General features: G+C 60.8%; 1 protein-coding gene across 2 annotated transcripts; it reads left to right on the plus strand.

The window, feature by feature from the left end:
• The first annotated feature begins 722 nt into the window (after positions 1 to 722).
• Positions 723 to 11,892, plus strand: EPS8L1 (EPS8 like 1). Of its 2 annotated transcripts, XM_032323864.1 has the most exons (21): positions 723 to 828; positions 1,438 to 1,490; positions 3,293 to 3,333; positions 3,499 to 3,557; positions 4,084 to 4,245; positions 4,579 to 4,728; positions 5,239 to 5,321; positions 5,953 to 6,208; positions 6,471 to 6,597; positions 6,765 to 6,853; positions 6,943 to 7,017; positions 7,121 to 7,269; positions 7,815 to 7,956; positions 8,062 to 8,090; positions 8,214 to 8,225; positions 10,144 to 10,270; positions 10,358 to 10,489; positions 10,623 to 10,728; positions 10,913 to 11,087; positions 11,340 to 11,472; positions 11,558 to 11,892. In XM_032323864.1, exons 2-21 carry the CDS (start codon positions 1,474 to 1,476, stop codon positions 11,642 to 11,644), a joined length of 2,151 nt encoding a protein of 716 aa, XP_032179755.1. In that variant the 5' UTR covers positions 723 to 828; positions 1,438 to 1,473; the 3' UTR covers positions 11,645 to 11,892. The 2 variants fall into 2 exon arrangements, with proteins under 2 accessions (XP_032179755.1, XP_032179756.1); XM_032323865.1 differs by lacking the exon at positions 8,214 to 8,225.
• Positions 11,893 to 13,224: the final 1,332 nt, after the last annotated feature.

A 13,224-nucleotide genomic window follows, 5' to 3' on the forward strand; every position in this document is an offset into this window, starting at 1 on the left:
AGGTGGGGATCCTTGATAAAGTGAAAGGCTAAAAGGGGGCATGCCCGCCCGTCCTGCTCTCCCAGCTCTGTTCTCACCCACTCCCTGCAAGTGTAACCTCAGGCTCATGCGGGACTCAGTTTCTTCATCTGTGAAGTGGAAACCCCCACCCTCACCTCACGAGATTTGGGGAAGAAATGGCATGGATAACGTGGTCGGCAAGGACCGTGGCACCGAGGAAGTTCTGGAAAGCAGATTTCAAGCCTGAAGAGCTCATTAGTGTTTGAGAAGTACTTGGAGCCAGGTGGGGTGCTGAGTCTTAGTTGCCATGATTAGAGGGGTTCCTGGGTAGGGGGCTAGTTTCCAGAAGAGGCAGGAACCATGGACAGGAGGTGCGCACCGGGCCGGGACAGACACCAGTCCCGGAGACAGTAAGGCAGCCCCGGGTTCAAATGCCATCCTCCCACACTGACGACCCCCTCTCGAACTGCAAACAGGTGCGACTCAAACATCTGACCTCCCAGAGGTATAAGGGCAAGTGGAAGAGGCTTTCTGAGACAGAGCTTCTGCGTCTCTGGCTGAGCGTGATGCCCAACGGCTTGCTGTCCTTGAGCTAGTGTTATGACAGAGACCGTCACAGCTCCTGGCTCCCCGCAGACCGCTCCAGTCCCCCCCACCCCACCCCAACCCGGGTGTCTGTGCCAGCCCCGCCCAGGGGCCAAGGCGGTGGGGCTGTGCCCGGTGAGTGCGCTGGTATGCGGAGGCGGGCGGGCTGGGCGGGGAGCAGGAAGGACGGGGCAGGCATTTGGAAGCCTGGAACAGCAGAGAGCAGGGCCTCTCTGGTGGCAGGTGAGGAGGGGGCCCCCGCCAGGAGGGGCTGGAGGTCGGGACGCCTGGGGAGCAGGAGCAGGGGGCTAGGACACCTGGATCCACATACCAGGAAGGCTGGCAGACCTAAACCCATGAGTCCTGAGGAGGTGAGGGCCGGGAGATGGATTGGACAGTTTGAGGTCACAGTGGCCGAGGAACTGGCTAAATGGTTCTCTGAAGGGATCTGGAGACAAGACGCTTTGGTTCTCAGGGTCCAGAAGCTCTGAGCTGGAACTCCTGGGCCCCTGAGATTAGGCTAGAGACAGGATCCCTGGAAAGAGGAAGCAAAATGGGATACACACAGATTAGGGAGCCAAATGTATGGATCCCTGAGAGATTTGGGGGGCAGAGTTCAAAGTGTGGAGGAGGAAGGACTGGGGGCCTGGACTCCTGGGTCTGAGGGAGGAGACGATGGCGGTTCCTGACTCCCAGGTCTGAGGGAGGAGGGACTGGGGGTTCTGGACTCCCAGGTCTGAGGGAGGGGAAACTGGGGGTTCTGGACTCCTGTGTCTGAGGGAGGAGGGCCTGGGGGAAAAAATCCTTGGTACAGTTGGCCAGGTCAGGCCCTCAATCTCTGCTGGTTCCCAGGGCACCTCTAGGTGGCAGGAGCTTCCCATTCTCACCATGAGCACCTCCACAGGGTAAGTGGTCCCACCCCTGGGCTACCCAGCCCCTTCTGCCACCCTCTTCCCCGCACCCCTAGGGGGCATTCGCAGCATTCCCGGTATGGACACTGAGAAGGAAGCCTGTACTCCCTCTTCCCTGCCCAACTAACACTCAGCAGGGGGGTACCCTGGCCACGGAGCCTGAGTCTGAGTCTGAGCTCCTCTGCGAAACAGAGCTTGACAGGATAATGAAGGTACAAGATTAGCAGACTCTGACCAAGAGCAGGTGCTCCGCTCCTGGGAGCCACTGTTGCCGTGGTTAGCTTGTTGGTTTTTTTTTTTTTTTAAGATTTTATTTATTAATTTGACAGAGAGAAATCACAAGTAGACGGAGAGGCAGCCAGAGAGAGAGAGAGAGGGAAGCAGGCTCTCTGCTCAGCAGAGAGCCCGATGCGGGACTCGATCCCAGGACTCTGAGATCATGACCTGAGCCGAAGGCAGCGGCTTAACCCACTGAGCCACCCAGGCGCCCATAGCTTGTTGTTAAATATTGATGCTTTGCAGACAAATCGGGGCGTTGTTGTTTGTTTTCATTTTTTTTTTTAAAGACTTATTAATTTCATGGGGCACCTGGGTTAAGCCTCTGCATTCGGCTCAGGTCATGGCCTCAGGGTCCTGGGATCCGCTCCCGCATCAGGTTCTCTGCTCAGCAGGGAGCCTGCTTCCCCTTCTCTCTCTGCCTGCTTCTCTACCTACTTGTGATCTCTCTCTCTGTCAAATAAACAAATAAAATCTTAACCAAAAAAAAAAAAATTTTTTTAAAAATTTAAAAGACTTATTAATTTCAGAGAGAAATAGCATGGGGGAAGGGGCAGAAGAGAGAGTGTCTTCAGCAGACTCCACACTGAGCGGGGAGCCCCATGTGGGGCTCGATCTCATAACCCTGAGATCATGACTGGTGCCAAAACCAAAAGTCCAACGCTTAACCACCCAGGAGCCCCTGGGCTGTTTCTAATAAAGTTCAAGTCTTCTGGAGTGAATAGCAAAAAGAACAAAGAGAGGACCATGGGAATAGCTGTATGGGAGATAAAACGTAGTGAGTTCTCCAGCACAGAGGTAACCAAATTGTGCAGAGAACTGACTGGTAGGAGCAGGATAGGGAGCAGAGGTTTGACTGAAAGTGTGTGTTTTCCATCTCTCATCCCTGATCCCACCCGAGCTCTGAATCTGTCATATCTGTGGAATTCTTCTTGGAGAAGGTGACCTAGAAGGGCAGGCCAGAGCAGGAGACAGAGAAGTATTTGGCTGGGAAGAGACAGGCCCATGGGAATAGGAGGGGAAGATAAGTATCTGTCTACCCCAAATGTTAACGCTGTTGTAAACCCCCCCCTTTATTGAGCACCCGCTGTTTGCTACCCTTTGTACCATGGCACTGAAAGTTAAGTTATTGAGGCTTTGAACCCTCTCAACTTTCCGTGTGTCCACCAAGCGCTCTACCAGACGGCGGCTAACAAATTACTAACCCCTATCTCACAGAAAGGGAAACTGAGGCAGAAGAGATTAGGTCTCCTGTCCAGGGTCTTATGGCAATGCAGTTTGGACAGGGGAGCCCAAGCCAGTTCTTTGCGACAGCTGAGACCATTCTCTCCACCACCACCTGCTACCACACTGCCTTACTTGTGTGAACGTCCAGCTCTGGCCCTGCCCTCCCCTGCTCAGAACACTCCAAGGTTGCCCACTGCCTTCACAGTGAAGTCTTTGCTGCTCTGCTTGGCATTCAAAACCCCCATGCTCTCCCAATTCCCATGGCCCCTCTCACTCTTTTTTTCCTTAACCAGCCCAGAAGCTGCCCCCAAACCAAGTGCCAAGTCAATCTATGGTGAGTTTGGGAACAAGAAACCCCCAGGCTGAAAGCAGGTCTGAGGGAGGAGGGGCTGGGGGCCTGGACTGCTGGGTCTGAGGGAGGAGAGGTTGGGGACCTGGACTGCTGGGTCTGAGGGAGGAGGCACTGAGTTTTCTGGGTTCATTCTCCTCTCCCCCACAGAGCAGAGGAAGCGGTACTCCACTGTGGTTATGGCTGACGTTTCCCAGTATCTAGTCAATGTGAGTTTGGGGTCTGCGCTGCCCCAGGGAGGCTTGTGGGAGGAAAGGCAGGCAGGCCTGGGAAGATGACAGTGTTGAAAGCAGAAGGAAGCCGGGAAACTGAGTTTGCTCATTTGCAAGATGGGCTGTTCCTGCCCCCCGCCTCAGAAGTGGGCGTTTGTCAGAGGAAGTCCCTTCCACTTGAGTCTGTGCTGGACAGTCAGGCCATGGGGACAAACATTAGGTACACCTGTGTGAGGACGGCTCAGACCAAGTGTGCCCGGTGCTCTAACGGAGGCAGAGAAGCTTAGAGGGGACTGGACAGAACCAGTGCCTTCAAGGAGCCTCCAGTGTTCGGGGAGGCTGGACTCAGGTGCTGGTGGCTCAGATGAAAGCAAAACTCAGGGCCCTGGGAGGGGCCCCATTGGTGGAGCCCGAGATCAGGAAGGCTTTCAGGAATGGTGTTTAGTCTCCGGTGGGAAGGCTGATATAAGCCCCCCACCCCGGCGTCCTCCTGGGACTCCCTGCTTTCTCCGCAACGTGCCAGCACCTGGTGACGTTCTGCCTGGGTGAGGAGGATGGCGTGCACACCGTGGAGGACGCCTCGCGGAAGCTGGCCGTCATGGACAGCCAGGGCCGCATCTGGGCCCAAGAGATGCTGCTGCGTGTGTCTCCGGACCATGTCACACTGCTTGACCCCATCTCCAAGGTGCCAGGGGACACGTGTGTAGCAGAAGCGGCTGGCGGGAGTGGGGGGGAGGCCCAGAGACTTGACCCCAGGAACTTCTGAGTGTGAATCCTGTCCCTTGCATATCCTTTCTCCGGGAACTTTGGGACAGATCTCCGCTCCTTTTTCAAGCATCCTTAGTTCCTCTATTAAACTGGGGCGCTATCTGGAAACCCCCAGCACAGCGGGGCCACCCCGGAACCCCCAACCACGCGCGGCTGCCTGGGCAGTGTCTCCGTACCCGCGGGCACTGCTGTCCCCATTGAGTCCCCGCAGCTCTGGGCCTCAGTTTGCCCGCCGTATCCCGGCCCGCAGGAGGAGCTGGAGTTGTACCCGCTGGGTGCCATCGTGCGCTGCGACGCGGTGCTGCCGCCCGGCCGGAGCCGCTCGCTGCTGCTGCTCGTGTGCCAGGAGCCCGAGCGTACACACCCCGACGTGCACTTCTTCCAGGGCCTGCGTCTCGGGGTGAGCCCGCCAGGTCGGGAGGAGCCAGGCCGCTGGGACGGGGCAGGGACCCTGTGGATTCCGAGAGCCGGGCTGGTGCGCAGGTGGGGTGGGGACTGGGGCGGGGCCAGTTGAGGGGGCGGGGCCTGGAAAGTTCTGGGAGGGAGGGGGTTTTGAGGACAGCTGGACCGGTTCGCGATAGAACGTGACGAAATGGAGCCGAGCGTCCGGGACAGAGCACGACAGCACATGGGGGAGAGGGTCAGGGAGCGGCGGGACCTGGAGGCGGGTATGGTGTAGGGGCGAGGCAACACCGGGACCGGCCTCTGGGCCTGACGAGAGGCCTAGGGCCGAGGCAGAGGTGCAGTGCGGGCTAGTGTTCAGGGCGTGGGCGTGTGTGGGGCGCCGCGTGGGACAGCTGACTGGAGGGGGTCTGGCGCCCAGCCAGGGATCCCATCCTCGGGGCCGATGCCGGGGTACGCGGTACGCGGTAGGCGGGGTGGGGACCTGGCCTGACAGCACCATTGGCAGGCGGAGCTGATCCGCGAGGACATCCAGGGGGCTCTGCACGACTACCGGTCGGGCCGCGGGGAGCGCAGGCCGGCGGCGCTCAGGTGAGGGTGCTGGGCTGGAAGCTGGGGGAGAAGAGAGGACGGTAGGATCTCTGGGAGGCCAGCTTCCCCAACCCCCGCCTCGGTTTTCTCCCTTCCTCCTCCTCCTCCTCCTCCTCCCCCCCCCCCCCCCCGCCGCCTCGGTCTCCCCCCTCCCCCACCGCCGCCTCGGTCTCCCCCCTCCCCCCGCCTCGGTCTTCCCCTCCCCCGTCTCCCCCCACCTCCGCTGTCTCCCCCCTCTGCCCCCCCTTGGCCTCCCCCCTTCGCTCTCTTCTCCCCTCCCCTCTCCCCGGTCTCCCCTTCCCCCGGCCTTGGTCTCCCTCCGACAAATGAGCAGATCCCCCTAGCCTGGCACAGCACGAGTTTTGGAGTCAAAGCCTGGTTCGAGTTCCCCCGTAGCATCCAGACAAGTGTACCCGCTCTCCAAAACGACTTATTCTAATTTTGGTCCTCGGTTTCTCCTCCCTCGGGCTTCAGTTTCCCTCCAGAGAGGCGTTCCCCTTCCCCTTACCTCCGATTTCTCCCTGTCCCAGGTTTGGCTCAGCTGACCACAGTGTCTCAGTTTTAGGCCCAACTTCGTCCGCTGCCCTATCCCCCCAACGGACCCAGGCTGCTTCCCCTTGTCCCTCCGCAGGGCCACGCAAGAGGAGCTGCAGCGCCGCCCCTCGCCAGTGGCTGAGACCCCTCCCCTGCAGCGCCGCCCATCGGTCCGAGCGGTCATTAGCACGGTGAGCGCCGGCCGGGGGCACTCCCAGGCGGAACCCATCCCCGAAGCGGAAGAGTCGCAGAGGCCCGGTCTGGCCGGGACCGCGGGCAGCCCTGACCCGGCCTCCCCGGATCTGGGCCCCCGCGGTCCGGAGCTGGCCAGTCTGCAGGCGGAGCGGGACGTGGTGAGTGGGGTGGGCCTGGGCCTGGAGGCGGGACCCGCTGTGGGGAGTGAGTCCCAGCTCCTAGGAGTGGGGCTTTGCGGGCGGGCGGTGGGCGTGTCAGACTCCTCGGGGAGTGGCTGACGGCGACTGGAATATGGGGACAGGGCCTGGCAGCAGAGGGCGTGACCTGGCCCGGGAGGGTGTCCAGGCTCTGGACCTGAGAGCTTTGGGGTGATGAGTGGCCAGGACTCCACATCCCTGAGTCCCCGGCTCTCTCCCCCAGGACATCCTGAACCATGTGTTCGACGACGTGGAGAGTTTTGTGTCGAGGCTGCAGAAGTCTGCGGAGGCAGCCCGTGTGTTGGAGCACCGGGAGCGCGGCCGCAGGACCCGGCGCCTGGCGGCTGGGGGTGAGAGGAGCTCCCAAGCGGGATCCTGAGCCTCCGGTCACTCCCAAATCTCTTCCCTCGCCCTAGGGTCTCCCCACACACACCCTGGCCAGGGGTGACTCCCCTTGCCTGGGGATCTCTGACCGGTGCTGTCTCTTTGTCCCCGCACCTGCCTCCCCTCCCCACAGAGGGTCTCCTGACACTTCGGGCCAAGCCCCCCTCCGAGGCCGAGTACACCGACGTGCTTCAGAAAATCAAGTACGCCTTCAGCCTGCTGGTGAGAACGCGTGAACCCCGGCCGTCGCAGGGCAGGGGTATGGCGAACCCACCGGCGCGAGCGCTAACCTGGCACCTCCCGTCCCGCAGGCCCGGTTGCGCGGCAACATCGCCAACCCCTCGTCCCCAGAGCTGCTGCACTTCCTGTTCGGGCCGCTGCAACTGGTGAGAGCCGGGGCCCTGCGGGCCCCCTGCAGTGGAAAGAAGGGGCGCGACTTTGGGTGGGGGTGGGGGTGGAGTGGGTCGCTCACTCCTGCACCCCGGGCAGGTTGTGGACACGTCGGGCGGCCCCCGATTCGCAAGTGAAGTGCGGCGGCCGCACCTGACGTCCGAGGCGGTGGCACTGCTGCGGGACCACCTCACCCCACGTGAGAATGCGCTCTGGACATCGCTTGGGGACTCGTGGACCCGCCCGGGGTGAGGCGGGGGTGGGGGGCTGGGAGGCGGGGAAGGGTTGCTGCGGGGCTCGCAGGGCTCAGCTGGCAAGACAGAGGCTGCTGCAGAAGCTGGGACAAATGGCGGGAGCCCACGGGGTGGGAGGGGCAGACATTCGTGCGGGGCAGGGGTCGCAGCTTGAACCCCAGCTCCAATCGCAACAGGAAAAGCGAGCCTCCGCGGAGAGTTGTGGGACCTGTAGATTTGAGAAAGGGGTGCCGTCTGCGCTGGGAGGCAGCGAGTCTGGGGGGGAGGGGTGAGAGCAGAGCCGGACTGAGGGGAGGGGGTGGGATGGGTGCAGAATCGGGGAGATTCAGAGGCCCCCCGCAGCATTTGAGCGAAATCGGTGTATTTACGAGCACAGTCAATGGGGGGGCCGGGGGGGGGGGTGGTTGAAGCTCAAGTGTGGGGCTGTGAGGTTGGAGGAGCGGCGCTCACGCCCAGGGTGCAGGCTGGGGAAAACCTGAGGTTAATCATAGGGCTCAGGCCCAGACTAGGTCCCTGAGCCCTCAGCCCCATGGCCACAGGTTGGAGCTGCCCCCAGAGGAGGGATCCCCATACAGCCCTGAGTTCTCCAGTGGCTGGGAGCCCCCAGCCACCGACCCGCAGGGCCGAGCCTGGGAGGACCCTGTGGAGAAACAGCTGCAGCACGAGCGGCAGCGCCAGCAGGTAAGGCTCCCTGGAGAGCCACGCACTCCCCCAGGGGCGCAGTGGGGCTGGGTGCCTTAGTCTGGCCCTGCCTGAGCTGCCACTCTCCTCTCCTCTCTCCTGCAGCAAAGTGCGCCCCAGGTCGCTGTCAATGGGTGAGTGTCCCACTCCCCCCCAAGGATTAACAGGTGGGGTCAAGGAGGGGTGCATCCTGGGGGTTCCAGGCACTAACTCCACTCCTTTTTTGTCTTTCCTTCCGTCTCTCTGGCTTGTCACAGGTGGGTGAGGTGGTGAGGAGGGAGGGCCAGGGCTGGGAGAGGGGGGAGAAGGGAGGGAGGGGGCAGGGCCCAGACTAAGGGGTCCAAGGGAGGAGGCCCAGTTTGCAGGGTCTGAGGGAGGAGGGGGCTGGGAGTGGGTCAAGTCTGAGAGGCTGGGAGATGGCAGTTTGGTTTCCCAGGGCCAGGGAAGCTCCCTGTCTGGGCCTCTAAGAAGAGCACCCCAGGTGTCAGAGGGAAGAGACTGGGGGATTGGGCATTTGAGTTTTGAAGAAGAGCTCAAGTCTGGTGCATGGGACCTTGGAGATCCAGAGAAGACCTGGGCCTTCAAGAGTCATGGGGCACGTTTCTGGGGAAGTTAGGAAGTGGTAGTATTTTTGGGCCCCTGAAAGAGGCAGCCACGGGGAGGCCAGACCCACTCTTTCCCAAGGCCTGTGGAAAGCAGTTGTCTCCATTCCTACAGGGTGTCAGGCAGAGGTTAGAAGGTGGGGGAAATTAAGATCTGAGAGCTGGACTCCCAATCTCTGGGAAAGGAAAGAGCTGGGGGTCTGAGTCCCTGACTCCAAAAAGCAGTGGGGGCACAGAAGGGGCATGGAGAAGCCAGGACTCTAGGGCCCTTGAGCAAGTTGAGGATGGATGCGAGGGAAGCTTCGTGGGATGAGACGACGACCAAGCAGCGGAGCTGCAAGAGCGGAAGGGGGGTCTGGCGGGGGCCTGGCAGGGTCTCAGCAAGGACAGCGCGCTGGGAGCTGCCAGCCCCACAGGGGGCGCCGGCCCTGAAGACCCCCCCCTCTCCTTTGCACAGGTAGGCCTGATCCGGGGCCGGGGTCCCTCTTCCTGGGGGATCAGAGCCAACATCATGTCCCGCCCCCGCCGGCTGCCTGGTCTTGCAGAACTTGACCCATTCCCTGTGCTTCTGAATCTTGGGCTTGACACCCCCCGCTTTTTTTTTTTTTTTAAGATTTTATTTATTTATTTGACAGAGACTGCACAAGCAGGAAGAGTGATAGGGAGAATCGGGCTCCTTGCTCAGCAGGGAGCCCCATGCGGATCTGGATCCAAGGACCCTGGGACCATGACCTAAGCTGAACACTTAGCTGACGGAGCCACCCAGACGCCCCACATCCCCAGCTTTTGACTTCCCTTCTCTGAGTTTCCAGTTCAGAGAAACCGAGAATAATAATCCCTTCTTGGAGGAGTTAGAAATCTAGGAGGTACTATAGGCAAGCCGGTCAGAGCTGCCCTGGTAGCTCAGGCTCACCCCCAGTGGCCCGCACCGTGTGGCCAGAATTACTCAGGACACGGACTCTGGGGCCAGCCTGCCTGGGTCTCCCTCAGTCTGGCCAATGCCTCTTTCTTGCTCTGTGACTTGACACCATCGTGCCTCTTTCTCTCGTTCTTCCACTTCCTCATCTGTAAAATAGAAAATAATAGGGTCGGGAGTGGAGGAGGAAAGTGTGGGAGTGGAGAGGGGAGTCCAAGGTCAGGGTGATAGCAGGGGCTGGGTCAAAAACCAGATTAGCCAATACACGTGAAGTCTTTGACCAGAGCTGGCACCGAGTTTGTGCTGGAAGTCAACAAACAGGTAACCACTGTGTTGTAACTATGGGTCCTCCTAAGCCTGAACCCAGTACACAGGAGGTGCTCAATAAACAGCAGCTGGGGAGCAAGTGATTTTCTCTGAGCCTTACTGTTCTCATCTGTCAGATGGAGGTGATGTTAGTACTCCTATCATGTGCTTTCAAGCTGGGAGCCAGGCACAGAAGGAGCAAAATGCATTCGAGATGTCGTTCTCATTTCAAGTCTCTATTAACAGTATTAACCTGGCCCCTGCCCTACCCCTGCTTGGCTCTAACCCCAGCTCACACCGGTACCCTACTGCCCAAGCAGCGGGACTGGCTACCTCCTTATCCCCAACTCTCCTGCTCCACAGTCACCAAGACCCAGAGCCGGAGGCTGAGCCGCAGCCGGAGCTGGACGGGAAGTGGGTGCTGTGTAATTACGACTTCCAGGCCCGCAACAGCAGTGAGCTGTCGGTCAAGCAGCAGGATGTACTGGAGGTGAGGGGGTGTAGGCCCCAGGGACTGCAGGGGCCCAGCCCTAGCTGCAGACCCAGGCTCTGAGCCCTCCTCTCCTACCTCCCTCAGGTCCTGGATGACAGGCGCAAGTGGTGGAAGGTTCGGGACCAGCAAGGGCAGGAAGGATACGTGCCCTATAATATCCTGACACCCCACCTGCGACCCCGGGGAAGTTGCAGCCACAGCCCTTCCGGCAGCCTGGTGAGCCAGGGCAGACTCCTAGGGCTTAAGGGAAGGAGGGAAGGTGCTAAGGGCACTGGGGGGGCGGGAGTGCTCAGAAATTGACCTCTGGAAGGTGGAGGGGCTGGGACTCAGTGCTCTGACCCCCCTCTAGGCGGCTAGCACTCCCCATCATGCACCACCGCCGGCCTCAGCTCCTACCTCGTCTCGGCCCCATTGGGACAGTTGTGATAACCTCAACCTGGACCCCAGAGAGAAGGGTGAGTGGTGGGGGCACCCCTTCCAGGAATCCGTACTTGTCCTCGCTTTCGGGTGCAGGGAGCCAAGGCTCAAAAAGAGGAACCAGACTCCCAACCCATCCTGAGGATGGTGGAGATCTGTTCCCCTCAGGCCCCAGGACCCTTCATCCTGAATCCACGCTCCCTCCCGGTTTTCTGCCTGCAGAGAGATTCTCCCAGATGCTGTGTGTCAATGAGGAGCTGCAGGCACGCCTGGCCCAGGGCCGCTCCGGCCCCAGCCGCGCAGCCCCGGGTCCCCGCGCCCTGGAGCCCCAGCTCAGCCCGCACTCCGACACCTCCGAGGTCCGCGCCTGGCTGCAGACCAAGGGATTTAGCGCCCAGTGAGTGCCTGCCGCCAGCTGGGGACCCTGGGTGCCCTAGTGGCCCAGGTTTGCATGGGTGTGGCCAGGGAGCTCTGGCCTCCGTGGAAAGCCGGGCGCACGCTGCCACCGCAGGAGGGGCGGGGGAGGGAAGCTGGCGCAAGAACGCCGTTGTGATTGGACAGCTGCTCGGCAGCAGGGACGTGATTGGGGGGCTGAGGGGCTGAAGCGGGGATGGACGGGGGCTGACCGCTCCTCCTGGGCTCTGCTCAGGACCGTGGAGGCGCTGGGCGTGCTGACAGGCGCGCAGCTCTTCACGCTGCAGAAGGAGGAGCTGCGGGCCGTGAGCCCAGAGGAGGGAGCCCGTGTGTACAGCCAGGTCACCGTGCAGCGCGCGCTGCTGGAGGTGAGCCGCTGCTGTCCCTGGCCGGGGCCTGGGTGGGCGCCCAGGGCTCTGAGGCCAGGCTTCTGCTTTCCACCCCGCCCTCCAGGACAAAGAGGAAGTATCAGAGCTGGAGGCGGTAATGGAGAAGCAGAAGAAGAAGGTGGAAGGCGACCTGGAAACAGAGGTTATCTGACCACACCCGGCGGCTCTGCTCGAAGTTTCGAGGCAGCCCCGTGGGAGAACGGACTCTGCAGACTACCCCTACCCACAGAAGATGACCCCTGGCAAAGGCTCTAGACCTGTTCCGCCTCTGGTCTTCCCTCAACCCCGTGGAGTCTCCTGAGTGAGGGGACTGGCCTGGAGCGGGGTGGGTGGGGGCACACTCAGGTGCCCTGCGCACTGTGAGACGCCACCCAGACCATAAACAGCCTCCTCTTCCCAGGCATTGTCAACTGTTTCCCTTCTCTAGGCGGCCACCAGGGGGTCCAGCAACCTGCCCTTCAGCCCAGGTCCCGGTCCCTACCTTTTCTGGTTTCTTTCTCAGGCTTCCTCTTCCCCTGCTGGCCAGTTCTCTAGTCCAGAGAGAGCTTTGAACACCCAGTCTCCTTCCCTGGCTCCCCAAGGCCACCTTAGCCCCAGCGCCTCACGTTTAAGGCCTTGAGAGGTTTGGTCCCTACCCCACCTCATCCCCTCCCCCTGCCCCCTGCACTCTGGCCCTTCCCTCCTCAAACACCCCCAGGACCCCTCAGCCACTGGGCTCCGGTGTGCTCTCTGCTGCCTGGTGAGCAGCTCATCAGCCTCCCTGCTGCAGCTCAAACACCCACTTCAGAGAAGCCTGTCCTCTCCCAGTGCCCTCTCCCCTCCATCCCCACCAACTGCTGGGGGCCCAGCCACAAAGGAGGCCTGACTTTTGCATGTGCCACAGGCTTACTGGCCACTGTTCTCCTGTGAGGGGACAACTGTCAGGGACAGCCAGCTCCTTTTCCCATGGTCCAGACCGTGAGCTCCGCTGGTTTAGGACAGGTTTTCCCTCATTCAGACTGGATGCCCCTCTAGCTTTAGGAAGATGGCCCTTTCCTCCTCGACCTGTGATCACTTCTGTGTCCCCAAGATGCCCACTGCCAAGCCTCCCCTCCCCCCAACCTAGTTCCTGCGATCTTCTACCTAAGACCCCCAGGCTGCCCTCCAAGATCAGATGAGCTCAGACCCAGCCCTGGGCACGCAGGAGTTCTGATTCTGTTCCCCTCTGCCCCCACCACCTCTGTTGCCCACCCCCCCCATAACCCACCAGATAAAATGCAAGATGCAGGGTTGGAGCAAAGCAGACCCACGCCCTATCCTATCACAATCTGCCTGTCAGGATCTGCAGGCTATTGTCCCCTCCACTGTTCCCAGAGTTTCGCGGTCTCTCACCATCTCCAGCCACCCCCACTTCTTGCTGAGATCATAGTAGCTAGGCTCCCCCTTTCCATCCCTGTCATCCCCCAGACTGTTGTCAATGCAGCAGCCAAAGGGACCTGTTAAAGCCTAGGTCCCACCTCACTGGGGCCATCCCGACACAGCTGGCCGTCACCTCCAACCTCATCCCTCCTGTCTCTCTCTGGCCACACAGGCTGCTTCCTTCGTCTCCACATTTCAGGTACACCTCTGCCCTACAGACTCTGTCCCTGCTGTTCCCTGACAACCTGCCCGGCTCCCTCCCTGACACCTGCAAGTATCTGCCCCTGCCAGCTTTCCGGAGGGCTGACCCAGAGCTGCTGGTCCACAATCCTG

This window comes from Mustela erminea, chromosome 19 (assembly GCF_009829155.1).
Source record: "Mustela erminea isolate mMusErm1 chromosome 19, mMusErm1.Pri, whole genome shotgun sequence".
NCBI classification, from domain to species: domain Eukaryota; kingdom Metazoa; phylum Chordata; class Mammalia; order Carnivora; family Mustelidae; genus Mustela; species Mustela erminea.

Coding starts and splice junctions, on each gene's coding strand:
- EPS8L1 (XM_032323864.1), top strand. Junction 7,270..7,814: donor GACTCGTGGACCCGCCCGGG/GTGAGGCGGGGG, acceptor CCATGGCCACAG/GTTGGAGCTGCCCCCAGAGG. Junction 11,473..11,557: donor TGCAGCGCGCGCTGCTGGAG/GTGAGCCGCTGC, acceptor CCCGCCCTCCAG/GACAAAGAGGAAGTATCAGA.